This window comes from Condylura cristata, unplaced genomic scaffold (assembly GCF_000260355.1).
Source record: "Condylura cristata isolate star-nosed mole 26May11 unplaced genomic scaffold, ConCri1.0 scaffold00004, whole genome shotgun sequence".
In the NCBI taxonomy this organism is placed as follows: domain Eukaryota; kingdom Metazoa; phylum Chordata; class Mammalia; order Eulipotyphla; family Talpidae; genus Condylura; species Condylura cristata.
Window position 1 is genome coordinate 10,178,731 of NW_004567105.1, and position 26,210 is coordinate 10,204,940.

The 26,210-nt window shown below is 48.2% G+C and overlaps 1 protein-coding gene across 1 annotated transcript in view; it reads right to left on the reverse strand.

The window, feature by feature from the left end:
• Positions 1-26,210, reverse strand: part of STAB2 (stabilin 2) — a 97,058-nt gene that overhangs the window by 31,611 nt on the left and 39,237 nt on the right. Inside the window, exons 23-42 of the mRNA XM_012735221.1 lie at positions 24,888-25,068; positions 22,769-22,862; positions 21,367-21,525; positions 20,626-20,721; positions 19,951-20,043; positions 17,334-17,381; positions 16,551-16,687; positions 16,031-16,145; positions 15,488-15,565; positions 13,117-13,215; positions 12,924-13,031; positions 11,316-11,447; positions 10,145-10,273; positions 8,936-8,992; positions 7,833-7,928; positions 6,650-6,845; positions 4,805-4,900; positions 4,416-4,461; positions 3,517-3,593; positions 1,508-1,633 (exon numbers count right to left, since the gene is read on the reverse strand). Coding sequence (XP_012590675.1) covers positions 1,508-1,633; positions 3,517-3,593; positions 4,416-4,461; positions 4,805-4,900; positions 6,650-6,845; positions 7,833-7,928; positions 8,936-8,992; positions 10,145-10,273; positions 11,316-11,447; positions 12,924-13,031; positions 13,117-13,215; positions 15,488-15,565; positions 16,031-16,145; positions 16,551-16,687; positions 17,334-17,381; positions 19,951-20,043; positions 20,626-20,721; positions 21,367-21,525; positions 22,769-22,862; positions 24,888-25,068 — 2,163 coding nt within the window. The remainder of the gene's footprint in view (positions 1-1,507; positions 1,634-3,516; positions 3,594-4,415; positions 4,462-4,804; positions 4,901-6,649; positions 6,846-7,832; positions 7,929-8,935; positions 8,993-10,144; positions 10,274-11,315; positions 11,448-12,923; positions 13,032-13,116; positions 13,216-15,487; positions 15,566-16,030; positions 16,146-16,550; positions 16,688-17,333; positions 17,382-19,950; positions 20,044-20,625; positions 20,722-21,366; positions 21,526-22,768; positions 22,863-24,887; positions 25,069-26,210) is intronic.

A 26,210-nucleotide genomic window follows, 5' to 3' on the forward strand; every position in this document is an offset into this window, starting at 1 on the left:
GCTGACTGGCCGAGGGGAGCAGGGGGCAGAGTTTGGTTCAGTTTTCTGTCCGGTCTAAGGCCGAAGTTGCCCCACAGGACCTGATACAGCTTCTCTAAATCACTCTTTAGGGAAGGGTCTGAGCCAGCAGAGCTCCTGTCTGCAGGTTTGAATCTGTCCCGCTGTTGAATAAATATGAATGTTTGCAGTCCAGGATTTGAGATAATAGAATCTTGAAGTCCAACACGCCATGAATGAGGAGTCCTAGGAATTTCAAGAAATCACTTGCAACCATCACCATATATTTGGTCCAGGAAAGAATCAGTAGTAGATAAATTTAAGGGGACATGTTGATGAGGCTCAGAATATTTGTTGGGTATTAAAGCGTCTCCCCACTGATGACTCATTGGTAGCAGAGGGGACCAGTCACCAGCATGGAGACATGGAGACATCAGAGTGCAACTTGGTTAAAAGTAACATCTCAAAGGAGAGCAGCTGCGGGTGTAGGGAGGTGGGAAGAATTGAGGGCTCCTGGCTAGAGGGAGAGGTGGTGGTATACTGACTTTTCTGTTGAGGCTCTTCCCTTTGTGATAATGGGCATACTCTGAATATAATCATGAAAAAAAAAAAAAAAAAGGAGATGAACCCCAAAGGAAGGATGTGCATAATGGAAGAGCCATTAAGATAAAGCTTTACACTTATTTTCAGAAAGTGTTCTTCCCTATTGTTAGGCATGGGAAATACTATGTATTAAGAGATGCAGTTTTTGTTGAAAAGTGTGGGGGTGTGCATAGCCCAGTGAGACAGCACAACATTAAGAGTGGCTATTTACAGTTCCTCTCTCCCCAGCGTGCATACAGACACTCTTTAGTTTTTCTACAGGGAGAAATGTGCTACCTGTATATGAGAAAAAGGATTAAAAAATGTTTAAAAAATCAGCCACCAGCATACTGTTTAATAGGGAAAAGTTCCCAAGGTGGTTTCTGGACACCATCCACCCCCATGCTCTGCATTTCCACACCCTCTTAGCTTCCTGCCAGACAAATGACAGATGATTCAGCAGCACCATGCCCTGAACAGAAGTGTGGGGTGTCGTGGGGTCCCTGGCTGCCCTTGTTCTGGGGAGGTTATCTTGCTGCTTGTCAGCTAGGTGGGCCTCTCACCAAGGTATGAGGAGGATAGCAGGGAACCAGCACCCGCTGAACCTAGCATGCAGATATGAGAATAGAGAGAAAGCGAGGAACAAAGGAGCCCCCCAGGCAATAGCGCTGGTCACCCCACCCCAGCTTACGTCTCCGGCACCTGTCCCCATGGCCCCCGCACGCACACCCCGACTCCCTGCTTTCTCGCCCCACCTTTGCACCTGATGCTAACAAAGCCGAGGCCGCCTTTGGGTGGGGCTGCACGGCCTTGCGGGCTTCTCCCTGAGAATCCCCGCTCCCAGTGCGGCCACCCGCATCTCAGGAGCTCTCAGGCGTGGGGGGCCTCTACCTCCGCCACCGGCTGGACAAGCAGGACATGGACTCACCCAGGCACACGACGCCGTCACCAGTGTAGCCCACCTTGCACACGCACACCCGGCTCCCTGGGGCGCTTCTTTTACAGTCAGCCTTGGCCGAGCAGCCGCCGTTGCTGGTCTGACAGGCATCGATTGCTGTAGAAGACAGAGACACTGGCAAGGGAGCGACACAAGCAGGGGACAAGTCACGGACGTGTTTTTATTGGCACTGTCGAGGACAGCAGCTATTTCCAAACAGCAGGACTTTCCAGAACGGATTGTGGAGCCTTCCAAAGGCTGCAAGGCACCGCATGGCTGTCCTGGTGGACACTACCAAACATTTAAAGATCAAGTGGTACCAGTATTTCACAAACTATTTTAAAAATGAGGAGAGAAGCTGCGCAATTCATTGTATGAGGCCAGACCCTGATACTCTCACCACTGTCACCACCACTGGATCAGTGTAGACACAGAAATCCTCACTTACACATCAAGCCTGTTGGGTGAACAGCGCAGCGCGCCTTTATCAAGCGGCCTGTGCTGGGGCGTTCTAAACACATCGCAGGTATGAATTCAGGTTATCGTGCAACCACCCAGGGAGGGAGTCTCTCAAATTGGGGCAGTGTACAGATAAAAAAGTCACACAAAGAACATTCACGCTATCACGAAGGGTAGGCGGCTCAACTGCCGTCACATGCCAACGAGCATAAAAGGAAAAACGAAGACTTAGCTCACTGTCCCTTGGACGCTGCAACTGCAGATGTGGCCGCAGCAACAACCCTGAGCTGAGTGCTAAGGCTGGCTGGAAGGCAGAAGTACAAAGACGCAGCTACCCAGAGCGGGCACCTTGGCCACGCTGCACCCTGGCCCTGGACTCTGTGATCAGTGGGCCTTTCTAATTGGTTTGGATGGAGGGACCGTCCTTAGTTCATGGTCCTGGTTACGGTAATATGCTCCTTCTTTTGATCTCTGGCTCTTGTCTCCTGAATTCCTTAGTCCTCTTTATCTCCCAAAGACTAGAGACATCAAACCTCCAAATAATGTAACTCAAGAGTATAAACCCTGGGGGCTGACAGCTCTGGGGCAAACCGTCATGTCTCAAGTTAGCTGGGGACACGCTCTGCTCCTCCAAAACCGACTGAGACCAAGATGGACGTGTGAGCTGGCTCAGGGTCAAGCACAGCCTTGTTGTCATGGGGGAAAGCTTGCCTGCCTGCACCACGGCAGACCCAGTCCAGACAACCTTAGGAGGAGAAAGGTCCCCAGTGCCGTTTCTGGAAAACCCTGCCTATTTCTCTGAATTCTGCTGATGTGGACTGTCAAGCCTCTCTCCTTCCTCAGCCCCAAGTCCATGCTTTTCCCCAATTCTGGGAGACAGACTAAGAAAGGGGTCAGCCATGTCTTCAGGTTGGCTGGCATCTGATGAAACCTGATTTCCTTCCACCAACTGTTTTCTTGACTTTGGCTTATGAGTGGAGAGTAGCCAGCCCTCCCCAAGGTCCATTCCACGGCCACTGATACACAAATGAAAGAACTTAGATTCAAACTCAGGGGGTCTCATGCTGGGTTGTTGTCACCAGCTGCATCACCTGCCATCGAACACAGAGAGGTCATTTCATTCCAAACCACTCTGCGGGAGGAATAGTTTTATAGATACTTTCCAAATGAGCTAAGGGGACTCAGAGCAATGAAGAGACACCCCCAAGGCCATGTGGATTGTGGAAGAAAGAACCAGAGCTCAGTCCCCTCTCTGTCCCACTTGAGTCCCGCGGCTCGATCACACCCTTGTGGGTCAAATCAATGTTTTTAAAGTTCTCCGTGTGGTTCCAGTGTTGGGCAAGGCCATGGACGCTGCTTGGAGAAGAAAGCAGGTGCAGGATCCCCACCCACCCCAACCAGCAGGGGGCCCCTGCGAGGAGCCAGCTGCCCTATTACTAGATGTACGTTGCTACACGTGCTAGAAGCTGCCCATTCAGCCTGCACGCACACAGCTCTCCCAGTGGCCTGGCCTGGTCCCCAACAAAGGCTTGGTGGCTTGCCTGTGCACGCTGTTCCATTCCCTTCGAATCCTGTTGCACATTTGCAGAAGGCAGAGCCATCTGGGTGGAGAAGGCAGCTGCAATGAGAACGAGCGAGTGCTGTTTGTAGAAAACACGTAACACCCGCCACAGAACACACGCTAAAGCTTCGTGCCCCACATTCCTGCTCCTGCCCCAGGAATCACTCAGGCATCTTGCCTAAGGGTTGGCAGGACAGTCCACTTCTAGCAAAGCCCCACCATGGGCAGTTAGAGCTTAATCCCCTACAGACCAACTGCACGGTGTGCCTGGGTGGGAATGGACGCAGGGCTGAAGAGGGTGGCCATGGTGCCCACACAGCTACTGATGTGCCAGGAGCTGTGTCCACACATCATGCCCAGTAATGTCCACAATATCCAATAGCCTTCCTCAGTAAATACTACTACTCCTATGTACCAGTGAACTGGTTCAGAGGCATTAAATAACCTACTCATGTTCACACGTGAGTGTGACAGGCTGATTTGTATTCAGCTCTAACTCCAGCTACTAGGTTTTTAATTAATTAAGCAACTCTGGGAATTAGGAGTATGACTGAAGTATAAAGAAGTCAGGTTCGGCTGTAAATTGGGCACATGGTTTGAGGAAAGTGAGGACCACGGGGGACCCTTTGCTTCCATGAGAATGGGGGTGACAACTGGCATTTTGCTAGGGTGTCACTTAACTCAAGTGACAGCTTATTCAAAAGGTTGGATTTGGCAAGTTAATGGTGGTGTCTTCAGGATATTTTTAGTTTCAGACTGAAATCCATCCTCAATTCTTAGAAATGGTTCAGAAAACTACTCCCATGAGGACAGGGCTGGGATGGATGCTATTAGGAAAGAATTAATATTGTCCCCAGAAGAGGCCCCGAGGGCACTTACTTGGCACTGGTATGGCACGTTCCATTACAGTTATCCTGTGTGATCGCTGAAAAAGAGGATCATAATGTCAGCTCTTTCTCACCAAACATCACTCAAGTACTTTCTCTCTTAGTACTGGGTGCAAGGACAAGATTTACTTTTTCTAAAGTAAAAGGTGTGCATCTTGTGAGTGATGTCTAACTCCGTGACCCTGTAAATCCAAATATTGTTGTGTTTATTCCTGCTTCGGGAGCATGTGTGACTTTTATTTTCTTCCTACTTTGCAAACTTTTTTGTTGCAAATAGGAATTTCTTTTATCGCCAAAGAAAGAAATAATATCATTTTTTAAAAAAGGAGCCGCTGAGAAGAGAGGTGAGTAAGAGGTTAGGATAGAAGGGCTTGCTCTTACCAATGTCACACTTCACTCCCCGCCAACCGACGTCACATTCACAGGAACCGTCACCCGAGGGTCCCTGGCTGCATCTCCCGTGGACACAAGGACATGCTACGTGGAAAAAGCCCACATTTTATCACTTCCAGACCCTGGCTCAATAGCTCATTTATCACTTACTACAGAGGTTCAAGTCAGTGCATGTGATTATCCAACCTACATGCAGCCCCTCTGCTGAGCCCCTGGGAATAGGCGCAGAGCTGAGGGTGCAGGCGAGGGGGAGGTGTGCGAAGAAGGGTCCTTGCTTCTCCGACTTCGACTTGCACTTAGAGTTTGGGAGGAGAGACGTGTGGAGTAGAGACACATAGAGTCACCTAGCAAAGACACTTGGGTGAGAGCTGTGGAGAGGCTGCCGACGGCTCCCGTCATCACTATCTGTTATTTGTGTCTCCACCTGTGTCCCAGACTTGCCTGGCCCCTCTTGACCCTTCTCACCATTCCTTGACAGAAAGTGCCCTAGACTTGGGGAGAAGCTCTCAAGCCTCAGTAGCCCATGAGGGGACGCCTAGTTTTGGAAGTGTGACCAGGAAGCATTATGAAGCATGTCCTCTTTCCTCTTCCCTCTCTGAGCACACCAGCTCTGTTTAAAGATCTTTCATGCTGAGAGTAGGTTTCCTTAGTCTTCATGCTGCAGCTGGCAGGACTGCACCCTTTGGGTTTGGCCCCTGGTGCGCCTTGGTGGCACACTGCGGCACCTGAGGATCATTTCTTTCCCAGGAAGGACAAGAGGCATCGGGGGTGGACTGAGGAAGCTAACGGAGAATCAGGATTTAGGGCTGTGTGGCCAGGCAGGACAGTACCCTGAGCAGCATGGGAGTGTCTTGTAGGTGCAGCTGAGAATCTAGGGTGTGTGGGAGCCTGAGGGTGGAGCCATGTTTGTTCCCTAAGAGTGGATGTAAAAAGGAGCAATTTGTTTTGGGTTGACATACACCCAAAGCAGTGTTCAGTGTTGTTTTTTTCAGCAACAAAAATGCCCGTTCTTATGCTAAGTAGCAGTGTCCTGAGCCTCTCTGCAATCTGGGGAGAGCTAGGCATGCCATCTGGAAAAAAGCCTTCAGCCCTGGGGGTTTCCAGGACCCCACAAGTGTCCTCTCTGAGGGGCTTAGGAATTCCTGCACAAACACCAGCAGACCCTTCTAAATAGGGCCGCCAAAAAGAGCACTGTGATTCCAGTTCTGTAGTTGATGCTCCCGTGATAGCGAATCAATGACTGAGGGATTCTGGGATCTGGTTTGGACTTACTGGTGAGAAAACAGTGATACCAGGTCAAGTTGATGGTTTTTAGTACAAATGTAAAAAATGCTGTTTTCTCATCGTAGGCCAGGAAAATGACCCTCATGTCAACCTCCCTCTGCCGCCCCACCCTGTGGGGCCCCGGGGAAGTCTGTCAACCTCCCTGCCTTCAGATCCTGCTCTGAGAAATGAGTCGAACCATGCCCAAGTATATAAGGTTCCTGTGTGGATCAAATGAGAACATGTGCCCACATCTGCTGCTCAGACTACCAAGCCATGTCCAGTCCTGAGTGTAACTGGGAGGGCGGAGCCCAAAGGCGACAGGCAGGGGCGTCCCATGGGGGCATGATGGTGGGTTGGGGGTTGGGTCAGCAGGTTCGGGATAGTGACTGAACATGCTGGGAGTCCCTGCTCTGTGCCAGTGACACAGATGTTCTTACATTTCACACAACAGAGGGGGCTAGAGGGGCCTGGCTGGTCAGGGAGCTACTGCAGAGTCACTCTTTTCTTGCACATTCCTGGTTGGCTTTGGGGAGCCCGGGGCCAGCCAGGTGGGAGGAGGGGGCGCACCTTGGTCACAGTGGATGCCGTACATGCCCTCGGTGCAGCTCTCGCAGACTGTGCCGTTGAAGCCCTCTCCGCACTCACACGTGCCCGTGCCGTTCACGCCATCCAAGCAGATCCCATTTCCTGAGCAGATGTTCTTGGCGCTTCCTGGGCAGGGCAGACACTGGGGACCAAAGTAGCCGGCACAGCATTCTCTCGTCTGGAATGGAAGGACAAGTATGCACTTCTACCTCTTGGTTTTGTCCTAGGTCTAGAAAATCCTGTGGACGAGGCTGCCTGTGCCCTTTGACCCCACCTGGAAGGGCTGCAGGGAGCAGGGATAGATCCCCTGAGGACCAGGTGAGGCTGAGCAATGTCCAAGGGTGCCAGGGACCAGAAGCTGTGCCAAGGAGGTAGGAAAGAGGGAAAGAAAAAAGGCAAGAAGATGAGAAGGAGAAAGATGGAAAGCTAAGTAAAGAATAATGCAATTGATGTGGGCGGTTTGAGGGGGTGCAGGGGTCGAGTTGGGGGGGGTGGAGAATCCCTGTCCTTCCTCAGACCTGCTCCCTTTAGCAGTGTGTGCTCTTCCACCTGGTACTGACGGTGGGAGGCCAATGGGGGGAGGTTTGGGGAATTCCAGAAGGGGCTGTCTGCTTGGCATGAACCTGCCTTTATTCTTGAGTGCACTAAAACACAAAATCTCCTGTGCCCCCAAGCTCTTCAGCTTAAGAACCAAACCACCTCTCCTTTATAGGACAGGCAGAGGCTGTGTCAGGTTTTCTGGGGGAATAAGCAGGACTAAAAGAACATTCCAAAGCAACAATGAAGAGGTACTTAGCTCTGGGATCCTATGTTCTAAATGACTGGGTGCACCTTCCCTAGGGTAAGTCAGTGATATCGTCCATCTCTTTTGTTTGCAAGCTGTTCAAAGAACAAGCTGTCATCCACCAAGAACAGGCAGGTCCTCCCAGCCTCCCTGCCCCTCAATTTCTTCCTCATGCAATTGAGTATTGTGGCTTTTGGCCATGGCTGACTTATAGGGCTGCCCTGATTTCTATTGTTACTGCTGCTACTTTGAATGGCAATGATAATGAGGAGGAGGAAGAGGCAGTAAGTATGCATGCCAAAATGTTTTGAAAAGTGTAACTCGGGATTCTACCTCCCAATGCTGCCGTAATTAAGGGGCTGAGGACCCCACCATACTCACAATGATGGTTTTCACACATTTGGGTTGGCACCCAATGAACAGGGATCGCTTGCCATTGAAATACATGGTAAAGATACACTTCCTCATCTCTTCACCCTAGGGAATAGTAATGCTTACATTAGATTTTCAGTTAAAAGAAAAATTTCCAGTATCGAAAAGCAAGTAGGACAAGTAGGTACTTGGAATGTTCTGGAAAGGAAGGGAGTTGGCTTCTTGGAGCTCTTAGTAAGAAATGAAACACAAAACCCAGGGTTGGCTGCCAGAATGCCAGGTGGCAGATCCCAAATAATTATAACTTAAGGTGGTGCTTGGTACAAGAACATTTCCCTAGGAGGCAACTCAAGTTGGAAGAACTTGAGGACACTCCAATAATGCCCTTCCAGAACTGATTGAACTGAGCCTTGGTTTCTATTTATTAGTTTATATTCTACCTTATTCTGAGAAAGGTTTAAGGCTGGTTGCAAAGACCTATAATATATAGAATTAATTGAAAATTCAAATCCAGCATTGTTTCCATTCTCAACTATTGTTATCATGTAGCAGAAGGTGCATAAGCCTTTACCCTTTGTACTGGGTGAGCATTATCAGTATCTGGTATGAAGGTGGGAGGGAGGCCAGAAGTAGTTTTTACAATAAATAGCTACAAAAAACACACTGTAATGAATTCTACCTCCCCCAAGTCTGCCATCTGTTTCTTAGAGAAAGTTAGTTGTTACTTCAACTTTTAAAAGGAAATCAAGTAGGTGGAGCCTGTCTTTGCTGGGCATGGTTTTGAGTATGTATTTGTTCTCCTTGATAAGTTTTCTCGTTCCTGTTCTCTGGCCTACGGGGATATGAAAAATAGTGAAGGTGAAAAATTCCTTCTTGCATTATGTGTTGTTGCTATGAACCCTAATTTCTCTTTATTAATTACATTTTTTTTTGGTCTAAAAGGGAATGGATTTGAGATGTTGGAAAGATTCATTCAATCTAGAAAAGCACAACTGAATCAAAACCAAATGAATGAATGAGGGTAGTAAAAATGAAATCTGCTTGAGATTTATTTTCCAATTTGAACCTCCTGGGATCTAGAAACTATTTATCAAAGCAGACGACATACTTACTAGTGGTTTCGTTCCGACTGGGCAGATAGAGTGGTGAGGACACTTCTCACACTTTCCCTTGGTAAAACACAGGGACAAAGAGAACATTTCTGGGTTATTACTTTCAGTGCAGCCTAAGGCGCCAGGTATTATTTAGAGCTTGGAGCTAAGGCTTTAGGACACAGAATTGAAAATCAGAAAGATATTAAGGAAGTTCATCTGGTCGACTTCCTCAATGGATTTTGAAACAACTTCTGGTCTTGGATGTCAGAGCATTACTTTCTTACACAATACTCTTCTGAAGCAAATAATCCTTTAAAAATTCCTTTAATAGAAACTTTTATTTGTTGATTTAGTCATACATACAGTGCCTAGCCTTTGGTGAACATGGCCCACTTGGGGGGCAGGAGATGGGGGTGTGGAGATTACACATGCTATTGTGCTATTGGCACAAATTAAGAATGATAGAAATTTGCTCCTAAATGAGAAACCAATGCATCTAGTTCTTAACCTGGCATGTATAGGGTGGTATACTGTGATAACTCAGAGTTTTTGTTCTAAGGCCAGATGGCCTGAATTCCTTCTCTGCCATGAGCTCACTCTGTGAACTCACATGTCCTTTCACGTCTCTGGAGCTCATTTACCCCCATCTGTGGCTCAAGGATAGTAATAGGACCTACTCTGGAGGCTATTGTGAGATCACATGGCTTAATACACATACATGGTTTAGCATGGTGTCTGGCACACAGTAAGTGCCTAATGAATGCCAGCAGTTATTACTATTGTGAAAGATCCCACACTAGTCCATGAACTGGAGCAAAAATGTCTCCGTATGTCATCCTACATCACCTTGAAATAATCCATGTCCATAGTTTCACTGCTATTGACAAGACTTGGCCAGCACCTGTCATGGCGCACCATGGCCCCACCCCAGTGTACACCTGCCCTTTGCAGAACACGTGGCTCCAGAGCCCTGCTGAACACCGCTCTCCGGGCAACCTTTCCCAGGCACTCATGGCCCTGGGTTGTGACCCCCCCACCAAGGGTAGGGGTCATGACTTATTTATCTTTGTACAACGACAGCCAAGCATGCTCTGAGGCATATCTGAGGTGATTTTGAAATGAATTTTGGTGCTCTGTTAGGTATCTTACCAACAGTCTTAAGCTTAAACATTTTTAAAGAATAAGAAACACACTTCATTTGCATCATTGGCTTGGAATACAACTTACTCGTACAATAGTAGTGTCATTATTGTCACATCGATTCTTCTGAATTTCCAGAACTTTCCCCAAGCCATGAATCACTCCCTTGTCAGTGGCTACATTCGTGTAGTTTACTGGAGCTTCATTTACATAGAGCTGTGAACAAAGGGTTAAATGTGAGTTCTTAGTGTGGTCATTTAAACAAAATAGGGAAAACGGAGATTAGAGGATGTCAATATGGAAACAACTTAGGTGCTTTTGCCATATTCAACAGAACAGCACGTTGTGATGTGCCTGGGATAGGGGGCCCCAAGGAACAGTCCTGCATCTGGTACCAGCGAGGTGTGGATTTTGGGTGCTTCTCTCTGAGTCTCAATTGCCTCTTTTGCAAAATGAAACAGTTGTTTTAGAACATCTCTCTGGTTTCTCCCCACTTCTCAAATTAATCAGTGTATGATTTTTGGGGAAAAATTTGGAATCATGACCGTCATGTTAATTCCTGTGGACAAAATGGCTCCATGGACAGGCTGAAGAGTGATGGTCCCGGAGGCATGACCGCTTCCTGAAACCAGGGCATGGAGGTGACTCTACTGTCCTTTCAGCATCTTCCTACGCCATGGCAATTTACATGCAACCTCCAGAAAAGTTAAGTGATAGTTCTAGAACAACAGAAATAACTGGTGGTTTTGGGAGTGTTTTGAGCACCATTTCCCAGTCTTTCCAGGCTGCTCATAGGCCTGCCTTACCTGCTCTTTCCTTTGGGATGAATGTGGAGTGTGGGGTAAGTTAGTATCTGTCTTTCCTAGTGTCTCCAGGAGCATTAATAGGCCTCCTTGGCTCGAAGCCGATGCAGTCAAGCCTGGTGCTAGGTTTTGTGACCAGGTTTCCTGCTGTGGTAGAGGCTGCTTGGGGACTGTCTGCTGGGTTTTTTGAGGTCCCTACTGAAGGGCGTCGATAACTGCTGGGGCGCAAGTACTGGTTAGTAACAATTCGTAAAGCTGCATGGATGGCTGGAAGGCTGACTACAGAGAGGATGATGAGTTTGACAGTCTGGCTTAATTATCACTTCATGTTGGAATGCAGACAGTTGTCACTGCTGATCAGACTAGGAAGCTCGGAGATTATTCCAATGTGGAAGTGATGACGGAGGGTGACAGCTGAGACACTCATGCCTGGGATTTACGGAGGAGGCTCACACCTGGTTGTCGTGGGTCAAGAAGCTGAGGGCGTAGGAGAAGCCCAGCATGGTCTCCCGGTGCATGCCATTGTGAAGGTCATTCTTCAGCAGTTTCTCCTCCAAGACCACGTGATACCTGAGTACATCCTCCTCCTGCCAACACACAGGACTGGACATTAGCCTGTCAGTCAGCCGGTCGCAGCCACCACTGGGCTGCTTCAAGGTGCTGGGCAGGCAGGGGGTGGGTCACCAGCACAACGGCTTGTTGAACCAAAATTCTGACCAACGCATCAGAACACAGATGCTATGAAATCCTAAAATGGCTGGTGAGCCCAACCACCTGGAAAATTGTACATTTTTCATGTAAGATAGCCAAGAGCTCTGTATTTACCCTAAAACCTAGATGGAGGGTGTGAGGGTGTTTCAGAGATGATGTCTTTGTGCAGGATTGCAGTGAAGAGGGCTCCCACCCCTAGCCTGCCTTTCACTTCAGGGCTCACGAGAGGAGGTTCTGTGGGGCATCTTGTGGGAAGAGCTGGGAACCCTGCAGAGAGTGCGATGGTGGCACCGTATCTCACTCAGGCCTGAGCAATCCTGCGCTGGGGACTCTGGCCGGCCAGGCCGCAGTGGAGGGCTTATTGCTGCCTTGGGACAGACCCGCCTGCCCCACATGGACATGGATGTGTGTGTCTGTGGGCCAGATGTGTGGTGGGATCTGAGAATCCTGGATGTTGCAGAGAGAGGCTGATGGGCTTTCCCGCCAGGCAAAACCTGGACGTTGGCCATGGATATTGGGCTCTGAGGAGGACTCTGACTATGGGCTGAAACTGGAGCACACCGAGGGACCTGCAATTGGAGAACGACAGGGCTATGTGGGGTCTCCGAACGCCCACCTATGTGCTGAGAGAGAGAAGGAGAGGGATGGGGGAGGGGAGAGAGAGAGAGAGAGAGAGAGCGCGCACGAGGGAGAGAGAGAGAGAGAGACTCCAACCTGCTGGGACCCAGGCCAGAGTCAACAAGATCAGGGAAGGAAACAGAATCCCAGTGTGGGGAAGGAGAGAAGGGCATAGAGGTATGATGTATCTTGGATCCAAACCCACCCTCACCCTGCCTCTTGATGCTGGGATGGGGGCATAGTCCACATCTCTCCTTTGCCAGGGGCTCCCTGTTTGGTGCTCTCCATGGAAAGTTCTAGAAGGAGACTGAGAGGCCTATTAGAGCAGAAGGGGTAAAGGGGTTGCTTCTTCCTGTCCCCAGAGGGACACCCCAGCTGCATGGCAACACTTTGGCACCACCAGGACCTGAAAGATCCTCCCACATGGCATCTTGCTGTTCAGGGTCAGGATGGAGTTGGGGATGGGGGTGGCCAAAAAGATCCTCCCAGGCCCCTGATGTCTGTATCCCTGTGTAGCATCATCAGGAGCTTGGGGGGATATGGGGTGTGTGTTACTAACAACACTGGCAAAAGGGAGGTTTGTGTACAGGAGATGGTACAAGTTTCCAAGTATCTGGTGGGGAGGGCGGGGGTTGGTGAAGGAGGGAAATGACACATGATGGATGAACTGACAAGTTTGGGGTATCTGAATTCTCAGAAAATAATCTTCCCTGGTTATTAGCCCCAATACCTACTAGAGTTGCAACCTTCTTCTCGCGAATGTAATTCTCAATGGCCTCATTGTTTGGCGCAAACACCGTGTAAGCTTCGGCCGCCTCGATTGCATTTGCTAGATTATATTGCTGTGGGGGAAAGAGAAGCACACATGAGGTCTTCCCATTCCACGTAACCTGAGCAGGGGGGTTTTGCAGAGAAGGTGGTACTTGCAATGACGTAGCCCCGGAAGATGGAATAGTCTGGCATCTGCTCAAGCCGGGTCAGCAGGTTTGGTAAGGAGCCAGTTAGTCCTCTTTGGGGAACCAGGACCTAGGAAAGGAAGCCCCGGTCTCCTGTCAGCATGTGTTGGTAGGACTTGCTGCTCTCCAGTACGTAGGTTCATGTCATATAACGATATGCCACAGTGGGGACATTTACTTCGTGGCATGCTTTGGCAAATTAAAAAATGCCACCTTGTCCTCTGATAATTTGCTATACCAAAAGGAGAGCAGAGTTTGAGGAGTGCAATGGGCTGGATTAGCCCCGCTTTACCTCCTGGCCAGGCACCTTTATGCATGGCACAGCCTGCAGAGATATTCCTGGTCGACCTGCCAAAGGTGACCAATGTTAACCAGACAGGAAGAGAGAGAAAGCTCTCCTGGTGCACCCCCAAGGCTAAGCAGAGACCTTGATTGTGCTGACACACTCTTGAATCTTAAATCTTTTGTGTTCATATAATGTCCCCTTCAATCCACTTCCTTAACCCAAAGGACACTTTGGGTTAGCACCCACTTTTCTTAGGGCTTCAAAAATCAGAGGAGATAATGAGATGCCTGATAGTTGGCACAGTGCTGGGACATCAGTGGGCTGCTACTTGTTCCAGTTATTCATGTAACCTGAGGTCCAGTGCTGATGAGGGGCACAGAGACAGTCCATTCCTCTGGACATGCCATCACGTGGGTGTTCAGGACTGATTCCACGAGGCACCCCTACCAATACCAGCGGGCATGGGTATGCCAAAGTGTGCTATCCAGGGGATTTCAGAGGGTGGAAAAGGGAATCAAACCTACACATATTGAGGGGCCCCTGGAGAGAAGAGAGGCAAAGGGGGGGGGTGTTGTTTAATTCTCACAAGGGGAAAAAGGGAGACTCATTGCGGTTATGTAACTTGTCCAAGGTCATACAGCTAGCAAAGTCATTGTACCTAGATTCTGTATGACTTTAGAACTTTCTGCCATTCTGCCATTCTTGGTAATAGGGGCTTCAGAGAAATCAGGGAGGGCTTCAAGGAGAAGGTGAGACTTGATCTTGCCCCATGATAATTACACTCTGTTTAGGAGAGGTGTTAAGATGCCATTCTTATAATTAGGTGGTGGTGTACATCAAAACAATAAATAAAAGGAGAGGTAATTTCAGGTTTTTAAAAATATTTGAAAATCAAGATTTGAAAAGAAAAATATTTCTGATAAATAATGTTACTTTGCATGATATGAAATCATAAACTCAGTATAGCTTCCTGCAAGTGACGAATCACTTCTTCAAAAATGGTGTTACTTAATACTTCTTGGTAATACAAGAGACTGAAAAGTATTTGCAAAATAATGTACCCAGGAGTGTTACAAATAGACTTTTTTTCCCCCGAGGAGAAATAGTTGACCTTTCTTTGTAACTTAAAATAAAAAATGACGATATAAGTGCCAAGTAGAATAATTTTAGTTAAAATGCAATTTGTTAATTGTCTGTTCTAATCTTCCACCTTTCCAAAGTTTCCAATACACTCTAAATTCTACCCTTAATTTGGAATAATGATCCTAATATAGTAACTGAAAATTACAGGATAGCTGAAAGCCCATTAATTGCTTTTTTGTTTTATACCTTTGACTACTGAATTGAAGAAAATGAAAATTTCACAATACCTTTCCTATCCTCCTCTTCTGATTCCTCAGCCCATACTTTTAGGGTGCAATAGTGAAGGGGGTAAATGGAATGGAAAAGGGGTGCTAACTGGCGGCCTTTCTCCAGTTCTTGACCATAGATATACATGGACTTCTGCATAGTACAGTTCTCGTGTGCCTTTGAAGGTGTCCCCATCAGTAAGAAACATACCACTGCAGCTATACTTGACATAGGGTGTGTTGCAGAACAGCCACCGAGTCTGATTGCATGAGTAAAGTCTCTAAATGGCTTTAAAATAAAAGTGTTAAGCATGACACAGAGATCTTTTATATTAGGCGGAAATATTTTCTTAAAAGCCCTGTGGCCCTCCCTGGTGGCGCAGCAGCGGGTTAAAGCACTACACTAAGAAGATTAAGCCACTTCCTCATGAGTTCGATCTCCGCCTGCCCCGGAGGAGATCCACATGGTGAGGCAGACCTCTCCTGACCCGCCCGCTGCTCCCCTCAGCAGTGTACTTTGTTGATCTGCCTGTTCTGCTCCCCACTCTGTCTCTGGTGAATCCTCTCACCCTCTGCATGTACCCCAGCTCTGTATGAATAAATAAATAAATCTTAAAAAAAAAAAAAAAAAGCCCTGTAAGGAGGATAAACACCACAAGGAGCAGAGCTGCTGAGGTGTGCAGGGGGTGCCGTGGGTGGGGTTGTACCTTGTTGATGATGTGTATCATGCCATTTGTGGCCACATTGTCCCCATCAACGATGGACGCTCCTTCAATTGTGACGTTCTGTGAACATGGACACAGTGGGTGTGAGCCGCGTGGGTATTGCTGAGGGGCTGAGACTATTTCTGGGTCTGCTACATTATGAGCAGCCTTGACCTTCACAGGTTTGGACTATGAATCACAGCCAATTGTGTTACTAGACACTGCGCACACACACTTGAAATGAAATAGGAGCCTTTGCCCTGCCGTGTGGAAGGCACTCTGATCAAATCACTTCTACGCTATTCTAGTTCATGAAAAAAGGGAAGAGTTTTGCTGCTAACCGGAGGCCGAGGGTACGATGTAGAGGACGTGTGAATATGTGTTGATAATTGCTGAAGCTGGGTGATGCCTGCCTCTGTGGAGGCTCCATTCTTGATCTATTTTTGTTCATGTTTGGAAATTTCCACAACACACAGGATTTTAAAAGTGCAACAGGAACAGAGGTGATGTTTCCACTAAGTAGACCAATTGCCGCGCTTCACTTACCCCATCTGCCTGTGCCAGGTGCAGGAAGTTGCCCTGCAAAGATGTTGCCAGCATGTCAGTAGACGACAGAGACTGCAGATCTGCCACTGCATACGAGCCGAGCAGCGTGTGGTGCCTAAGACAAAGGTCCGCAGGTATAACACACCATCAGTGGCGTGGCTAAGAGAACAGACCCTGGAGTTGGGCCACTAGACTCACGATATACCTCTGCCATTACCAGCTATGGAACTGTGGGTTAGTTATCAAATGACCTGTGCCTCAGTCTCCACATCTGTAAAATGGGAATAACGACTATTTGTTTTCCTGGGTTGTTGGGAAAATAAGTGATGGTAGAGTAGTTAGAAAAATGCTTGGGGGCAGAGTTGACTGCCTTGGTGTTAACTATAACTGATGTGGGGAGTTTAGGGTCTAGACTGTGCCCAACGTCACGAACTTGAAGGCCTAGGTAACTTCCCTCCATTGAACTTCACTGACATAATGCCAGCTCTATACCATGAAAAACAAAACATATAACACCTACTTTATTAGCGCTGGAATATTGCTCTGGGCCAACCAGAAGTTCTTCTCCTCTTGGTCCATGTCCTCTACCGCTTGTTGAGAAGGCACGAGGACAGTGAGGTTTGTGGTGGCTGTTAGCATGGCTTGTAGGGAAGCGTTCTGATGACAGAAGGAAAAGAAACCTGACTCATGTTAGGTCACCAGCTGGGCTGACCCAGCCTGGCAGAAAGGCCAGCTTCTCAGGGAGTGGCATTTCAGGGCTACTGGGAAGGGGCAGAGACCCCTTTCCTGGTGGCGAAGACTTCATATTTCTTCAGTTGAAGTGTGTGAGTCTTGTCAAAAGACAAATGTTTCAAGCCAGGCCACACTTTGAGTTATGATCACTCATTTTTCCTTTAGTCAAGATGAAGAATCAGGGCATAGTCTGCATAGGATCAGACTATCCATGTAGCTGGACACATATTTTTGAATTTTTTGAAATGTTTGATTGCCTTTGCTTACCCTAGACCAGAAGTTCTTAGCCCTTGTTGCAGGTTAGAATCACTTGGAAGTTTTTAAAAGTACACGGATGTCCAAGGTGAACTTGTTATTAACAAATTGGGGTCTGGGTGCTGAGCCAGGCATGGATATTTCAAAGAAAAACTGTGTTTCATGGGATTCAGAATGCTGTCAGTGTTGGGAACCATGGCTCTCGAAAACTGCCGGTCCCACTTCTAACAGCTGCTTTTCCAGTTTTCTATTATTTGCAGTCCAAATCTTTCAAATTATACACACTCCCATCTTAAATTTCAACAAAGGTACTCACAGTTATCCACCGGTTAAATATAGCTGCCTCAGAGAGAAATGACAATTCCTTATTCAAACCGTTCAAGGGAGGGAGGGAGAGATGGAGAGAAGACAAGAGAAAAAACGGTGAGTAGTACAGTCACAGGGCACTCTGGGCAGCCCGCACTTTGCATGCCCACCAGTGCAGGGTCCTTGCCTGCATGGGGGGAGGTCCCTGATGCTGTCCCCGCCCACACCCAGTGTCCTCGGGCTAGCTAGAACCTCCCATTTGGTTCATGCCGAAGGGCTCAATAATCTATATTCAAGGGAGAGAGGTCATTCCAGAAATTCAAATGAAGCAACAACCTATAGTTCTTCCCAGTCTGAATCTGGATTGGGAGAACACAGCCTTCGACTCTGTGGAGGGTCACAGAGCACAGTGAGTGGTCCCCTCACAGCCAGCGCTGAGTGGGCTTGGGCGGGGCAGCCAGGGCATGCGGTTTCCATGCCAGCCGGCCATCACCTAGTTCCTCAGGGAGTTACTGCATCTCTCTGGGCCTCTGTGAAGTGGGGATAATAAAGCTCCGACTCACAGGGCTGATGTGAGAACGAGAGGGGCGAATGTTTTGAAAATGCTTATGGGGGAGGCTGGCGCTCAGCACCGCTCTGTAAGTTTTAGACACTCTTTCAACTTTACATTTATCAGCCACGGATTTGTTAATTCATGAACAAGTATATCGACACACCCCAACTGGTACCAGGGTGGAGTGAAGGGAGGGTATAAGGTGTGAAAGGGAAAAGGTGGCTTTGTTCTTCCACCACTTACAGCTGCTTTTGGTGGAAGTTAAGTCTTGGAAAGATAAACCAACACCACCAGTGGATCAGTGACATATAAAGGTCTGAGAGAGTTAAAAAAGCTTCCGATTTTGAGTGAAAAGGAGTGGTTTTAATTTCTGAGCCTGCCATTCACTAGCTATGTAATCTGGGGCAAGTCACATAACCTCTCTGAGAGATTAATCTCTCTCAAGTGGCTTATCTGAAAAATGAATATGATGATTCTTTGCTCCTGAATATGAATATTAATGCATTAATGGATGAGGAAACATTTTTTGAACGACAAAACACCCTGAAAATGACAATGGTAATTACATGCAAATTTACACAACAGCAACAAATCTCAGAGTTCTCTCAACTCCTTTTGGAATGTAATTGAGGTTAGCCAATAAATGAGTCAATCCCTGTTAAAAAGGAAATTAGTGAACTGGTAAGAACAAGCTCTAAGATGCTTGCACAATCCTTTCAAGGGCTGCTGTAAGGAAGAGGTTTTGAACCTGCTGAGGAAGGCCAGAGACTGGGTCTGTGGGAGAAGGGACCAAGGCTCCGGAGAGCTGGAAGAGCGACAGCAAAGTGGGAGAGGAAAAAAGCGAGTTGCACCTGTGTGAAGAGGCCCAAAGTGTCCCTGAGGATTTGAACTTCAATTCTTTTTGTGAGAAGAAATGGACATAGTAAAAGTAGCACCTTAGGATCATAAGTTTCTAGGGCATGTGACCCAAGGATAGTGCAGAAAATAATTGGGTCTGTACTCCATGGTCTGGCTGCCAGGAGAGAGCCCCTAGGGTAGGGCCGAAGGAGGGACCCTGGAAGGCAGGGGAGGCCCAGCTCAGTGGGTACAGCAGTCAAGGAGAATGTGGGCTTGTGGACTTGGATAAGGCTTCATCTGGGCAGTTGAAGGTCCCAGGATGGTTATGGCCAGTGAGAGGAGGGGCAGGGGTGAACGCATGAGAGGAACTGAGTCAGTGATGAGAAAAGTCACCTGTTTTTTTTTTTTTCTTCTTTCATGTCAACAAATACTTACAAAAAGGACAAACACTTGCCCTCAAGAGTTCATACCCCAGAGTGCGGGAGATTGATAAAGGGATGCTCAGTGGTCATTCAGGTGAAGGATATGACATTGCAAGACACAGCAGGTCCTTGAAGAAGGTCCTTTGATTCAATGCTACTGTAACATTGATGTGGAAAAAATACTGGTGACGCTGAATGAAAGGACCTTCTCTGAGGACCTGATTTCATTATATGTTGTTTCCGTTAGAGCCTCAGTTTCCGAGACCCTATCGATGATGCCACCTAAGGCTTAGTCTGAGCTGCTGGTTATTGAATTGCTGTTATTCAGGTATGTTTGCTTAGGGCCTAGTTTCTGGTCTACAAGATGGCTGTAAAAACAGCACATCTTCAGAGGCTTCTAAGTTTCAGTGGGTGCTGTTGCACGTCAGAACTTGCTGGCACCCAGAAGGTGTCTAAACACACAAACCCCAAAGATATGCACAGGGTACCCAGAGGGGCACCCAACCCAAACAGGAGCCTCCAGAGAGTTCTGCAGGGGTAGGGACTCGTTCTAGAAGTCTGGGAATGGGAAGAGTTGTGGCCATAAGGAACGGAGGCCAGGACAGGACTGTTTGATACACAGAAGGTGCCAAATAGAAGTAGCCCTGGACATTCTTTAGAAAAGCGCACCAATATGGTACCTGTGAGAAGCAGTTTGTTTCATATGCAACCCCCTGGAGCTAGTGATGGGTAAGGCGCGCAGAAGGCTCTGAGCTAGAGCTTTCATTTTAAGAAAGAGTCTTGTCTTTATTTTTCTGTTGTGGAGCTTGACTTACCACGGCTGCATTTCCATAGCAGAGAAGACCATCTCCTTCATAGCCCTCTTGACAAACACAGCTCCAGATGCCAGAAGTAAACTGACAGGTTGCCTGATAAAATGAAGACAAAGAAGTGGGTTCCTTGCCTGACCGAAGAGCTAGATGTCATCAGTAACACTGGTGAGACACCAGGCTCCACCGTGGTGACAATGGCAGGCTCAGTGCCTGGGATGGTAGAGGTGACATCCTCCAGTGCTGGAAAGAAACACTCCTGTTTGCATGTTTGCTGTGGCTCTTATTTTCCCCCAAATTAAATACTTTCTTTGCATCCCCTGCCAGATTTAGTGAGTAGAATACACGACACACAATTTAACTTGCATGGTGAATACATTTTAGTGTATGTATGTCCCATGCAATGTTCTGAGCAATATTTGTGGGACAGTTAGGCTGAGCAAGTATTCACTGAAATTCAGGTCTAACCAGAAGCCTATATTTTATCTGGCTTCAGCACTATGTAAATTCTTCCAAGCTCTGAAATGCAGTGGTATTTGGAATAACTACTCATTCTGCTTTCGGATCCCCTTCTGGAGCAAGAGAGATTGTGTTCATTATAGAGCTAAATAAGAAATAATCTTAACCCTCCTGTCTCATATGATTTTTTTTTTTTTAAAGTAAGGATAGAAGAAAACTAACCAGTGGGTGACATTTCCCAGTTTCTTCCAAGCATGAAGTTATTGGTTCACAGTCAATCCCATTGCCTCGAAATCCTTTCTTGCATTCACACTCATTCTGTAATTCCAAGCACAGTCAAGAGCATTATTAAAAACCTGCCGTGCGGACTATGGTGGTGGCACAGGGGTGATTTGGTGATGGGAAACCTGCGGGGATTACAATCGAGATGGAAAAAAAAATGTGCAAAATGATGTAAAAATAAACTTTGTAATAATAATAATAAAAAAAACCTGCCGTGCTTTGACCCCACGAGACAAAGACCAAAGCCCTCTTATCTGGCCCTCCTCAGCATGTCTCTTGTGGGCTATACTACATATTTGGAGTTGCTGGTCTCCAACTCTGTTCTGTTTCCCAAGTTGATAGTTCTGAGGTTACATGAAAGAGACCAGCACACCGTAGAATTCTACAGAAAGCTCCAGCATAGCCCAGGGTGGTAAGGAAGGACAACTCTGAAGTTACATGATTTAGGTGTAAAGCTGGAATCAAGGTTCATGCTCTGTGTGATGTAAGCAAAACGCTGAGGCTTCCTGTGCCTCAGTTTCCTCTTACAGGATAGGATCACAGTAATACCTACGTCATTGATTTGTTGTGACCGCTAACCATTTTCACGCAAATGATATGGAAGCTTTAGTAAGTTCTACCCAAAATAATTCTGTGTCTTGGGGTGGGGCAGAGAATGAGTGCAGGAATCCAGTGCCTTACCTGCCCGGGGCCCACGTACAAACAGGTGGCATTATCATGGCAGCCACCAGAGCTGGGTAGCAGGCAGTTGTTGATCGCTGAGCAGTCCCTCCCATTCCCTGTCCACCCCTGCTGGCACACGCAGGCATGGGTCCCTTGGCCAGTTTGGAGACATTCTGCCTGCAGGAGAAAAAGGAGCAGGAAAACCTCTGTAAAACCCCACTATGTGATTCCAGAAGTAAACAAGGACTTCTAGATGCACATGTTTTCAAGGGCACCATGGAAATGACAAAGTGCACTTTTGCATTGAGACTGATGGAAAATATTAGAAGACTGACAAGGCAAAGTTGCTTTTGGCCTGCTCCTGCCCATCACTGTCATTTGTGGAGCCAGGGACCGTTAACATTTTGCAGGTGTAAGTCGCCATCTTGCAGAACATCATCTTGTTATTATTTCGGCTTTAAAGATTAGGAAACAACACTCAGGGGCATTAAGTAACTTGCCCAAGACCACACAACTACAAGTGGCCCCCAACCCAGGTCACCATGATGCTGGATACTAAACCCTTAACCACTGTCCTAACTGTGTTAATGTCTAGGCCCGTCAGCACACCAGGAGGCTGAAGTACAGGGTGGAAGGGCGAGGGACAAAGTGAGGCTGTGTGAGAAGGTGACTCTTATCTCGGGGGAGCCAAGTGGGCTGGGCAAGTCATGCATGTTGGGATCTCAACCTCAGCAGGAGGAACTTCGGCCTGGGAGAAGGATGATCTGATTCCTTCTGAGCAGCTCTGGGTGTGGGTAGACAAGGAGTGGGCTAGAGGTGGGCAGAAGAGGTGGCAGGGAAACTAGCTATTCAACTTTGGTGACAACTGGGGTGACGAGGTCACGTGGAGGTGATGGCATTCAAAAGGTATTAGTGAAAGCAATACTTTCACTAATCCTGTCCAGCGTTCAGGTTACACCCCTAGTAGAATTTAGGCCAAGATACCAGCACCCACTAGCATCAGCTTCTCATCAGTAAAATGGTGATGCTGATATCTAGCTCTGTTGGGTCGGCAGGAGAACAATGGGTCAGGCACATTTGTGGATGCATCCACCCCACTCGCTGTGCAGCTCAACACGTGGCAGCATCTGTATCAGGAGTTATTCTAGCCATTTCAGTACCTGCTCGGCCATTTTAAAGGGGCCAAAGCCCCTCATACGTGGACCTGCCCCTGGCCTGCATGTCGACTTAGGACCTGCGTGGAGCGTGGACCTCACGGAAGACCCTGGTGCTGTCTTTCAAGCTTGAAGTTCAAGCAAACGCATTTTACATGTTGAACTGCCCCCGTACCCCCTGACTACAAGCCCCGTGGTCTTTGGAAGACCCATCCTAAGAGTTTCCTGAAATACCAGGCAGCTTGGAAATAAAGACCAAGACTCACATTGGGGCTGCAGCCCCCGGGGCTGGAACCCCCGCAAGGGTCCATCTCTGAACAGATGCTTCCATCCCCTTCATATCCGGCTTTGCAAACACAGCTGTGAAGAAAAGGGAGCACACAAAATCAGACCCAGACACAGGCTCCCGCACGCACCAGCCACTGCAGAGGGCAGCAGCCACGGGAGGCAGCCCCTCACTGGCCTTATGGGGGGGTCCTGGTGCCATTGGTCACCAGCTTCTTGGGGCTGCTGCAGTCAGAGGCCGGCTGGGAGTCCAGGCCCCACCCCTAAGGAGTCGTGTGGCCCTGGGTGAGTCCCTTAACCTCTGGGAGGCCTCCTTTCTTCATCTAGGGAAAGGCCTGACATCCTTCTAGAGCAATGCCGGGCTTAGATGAGCTTCCTAGCAGAGCTTTTGCACCCCAGAAAGCTCCATGTCTGGCAGCTTCTCTGCCTCTGTTGGGCAGGAATCTACCTCTTCATAATGGAGCTGTTTTCTCTTACAGTAGGAGGACTCTTTGCTGCTCTCTCAGGGGTGTTTCAGGCGGCATTCTTAGGTGCTTTATCCCGTGAGCTGGTAATTTCCTCACTCCTGACCTCTGAGACACCCAAGGGCCCCTGGTGATACTGCTTTATTAGACGTGGCTTGTTCATCCTGCTCGGGTCCACTGAGGACCCCGTTACAGGTGCTGGGGCAGCTGTGACCCCACCTGCGTGTCACTACCACAAATTCAGCCCTTATGTATTTTGCAATTAAGAAAATTCTCAAGGCTCCTAGAAGAACTGAATAACTATAGGTCCCTGAATGAAAGCCACTTTGTTTGCTGTCATTTCAGTACAACATTGATAAAAAAAATAACCATGGTCCACACTGAATGAGACAATGTGGATGGGGGACACACTTTGTGATGGGGTATTTTACTTCACTTTGCAGTTTCCAATGGCCTGTTATATACAACATTAGGTAGGATTGAGTGTATTGTACTTGGTGCTCAAAGAATAGATTGCTGGGCCCCAATACTGTTTCAATGCTCCTCCGTTCATACAGTATGTACAGGCCCGTGTCAACAGTCCTTTGTGGATGACTTAAGAGGTTTTCTGACTGATTTGGATTACCCGTGACTTGTGCCTTTTCGGAGGTGGCTCCTACCTCATGGAGATGCCTTCCTAGGAGAACAAAAGACCATCTCTGGCCCCAGGCAGCCTACTATCTTGTGGAGGAGATAGGCCATAAAGAGTTAAGCTGACAACTTAAGAATTAAGAAAGGTGGTATAAAAACCAGGCAAGAACTCTAGACCTCCTCTGCATTTCCCAAGGCATTTTTTTTTTTTTTTTGGTGGCCACTGCCTTCGGACCAGATGTTTCTGGAGAGGAAAATTTTGTCCGACATCTTCCCTGACCCTCAAGCCACTGCATGTATTTAGACCGGGTTCAGGGAACGAACCAACTGGTCCACTCACCAATGATCTTTTTTTGTGGTAAAATGACTTCAGGAAGTCGAGGCGCTGTTAAGTTAGATAAATCTTGGGTCTCCCTGGTGGCTTAGGGGCTAGTTTCAGCACCATCGCCACTGAGGCCTGAGCCCAATCCCCTGCTAGGGCGCTGATGCACACAGCACAGCAGACCTCTCCTGTCTCGTCTGTTGCTCCCCTCTGCAGTGTATTTCAGTAAATCTGCCTGTTCTGCTCCCCACTCTTTGGTGGATCCACTCACCACTTTCCCCATACTTCTGGCCTATACCCTAAATCTTCTACACAAAAGTAATTGAAGAAAGTTTTTCCTAAAAAATAAGGTAAATCTTCATTTGCTTCCTATGAGCCATGACCGATGACTGAGCTCCTGTGATGCACTTTCTCTGCTGTGGGGTGCTTTGCCATTCAGTTTTTCCTACTCTCTATAAATGTCCTCTAAGGAAAGTGAGACACAGAGAGGTTCAGCCACTTGCCCAAGGCCACACAGCTGGCAAGTTTCAAAGCAGGGAGTCTTGACATTTGAATGCAGCTCAGTCTGAAGTCTCTACAAAACTACAGTGGCAACTGGGGGGAATAGTGTGTTTACTTAGAATTTAGGCCTGAGTAGGGAGGGTAACCCAGGGTAACCCAGGGGTCTCTAAGGGTGGTGCCTACCTTGCCGTCCCATTGCTGTATTCGCAGGTGGCGTGGATGTGGCAGAACTGCACGTAGGGCCCACAGGCTGCCGTCTGCTTGTGGCAGAATCTCCCCGCGGAGCCGTCTCGGCACGTCCCGGCAAGGCAGGCCCCGTCACTGTCGATCCTGTTATCACATGTCCCGTAAATGCACAGACATTCTGAGAAAAGAAGAGGGGACATTCAGGATGTGGGGATGCCAGACTGCCAGCAATGTCATAGGGGACAGGGTCCCCCCTCCCTGTACCCCTCTCTCCAGTCAGAGCATAGGCTGCAGCTGAGCCAGGGAAAGTGTCAGGCTGCTATTTCTTGGGGTCTCTAGTATTTCCTAGTGTGCCTGAGGGCCCTGGCACCCTGGGCTGTTCTGTCAAGGATGAGAAGCCCTTGGTTCAGGGTTGCTATACGTGAGGGGGCGGGGGAGAAGGTGGATTGTGATGGGATGAGACCAAGGGGCTCCATTTTAGATTACAGTGTGGTTGGAGAATTTCTTCTGGAGAATTCTCACCTTTTCATGGAGACACTCTGGAATAAATAGAAGCAAGTTCTCATGTCGGTATGGCCTCTGACACGGAGCTCACAGCTCTGCTCTTCACTCTCTATGACAGCGTTGGTAACTGGTGGCCAGTAGTGTCACGCTGCCTTTATGCTAGGCATCAGGCCATCTCACGAATTGTCTCCAGTCTCAGGAAGGAGGCGCTTTCATCATCTCCATTTTCCAGATGGAGACACGGAAGCCCGGGGAAGTGAACCGACTTGCCTAACATGCTTCTAAGTTCTCAAGCAGGTACTAGAACTCAAGTCTTCAAAGGCCATTTCTATTACTGATCACGTGTGAACACAGTTGATGCTACGGCATTTCCACAGCCTGTTATCATTTTCAACGTGAGCTGCTGGCTTTGCTTTTTTAAGGTTTATTTTTTATTTATGCCTACAGGTATGGGGTACAGGTGAGAGGTGCAGGGGCAGTGAGAGGAGTCACCAGAGGCAGAGTGGGGAGCAGAACAGGCAGATCGATGAAGTACATTGCTGAGGGGAGCAGCAGGCAGGTCAGGAGAGGTCTGCCATGCCACGTGGGTCAGCTCCGGGGCTGGGGATCGAAAGCGCAATGAAGGACTGTGGCAGCTTGCAGCCCTGTGCCTTAACCTGTTGCACTGCTGGGGAGGGCCCAGCCTTGCTTTTAATTATAGGCATTTGAAATTGCAATATGAACCAGTTCATCAGGCCAGGGTTTAAGAAATGCCCTGATGAGGGTGTGGACCAAACCAAGGGGCACAGGACAGCAGGCAGGTGACCATGCAGCAGG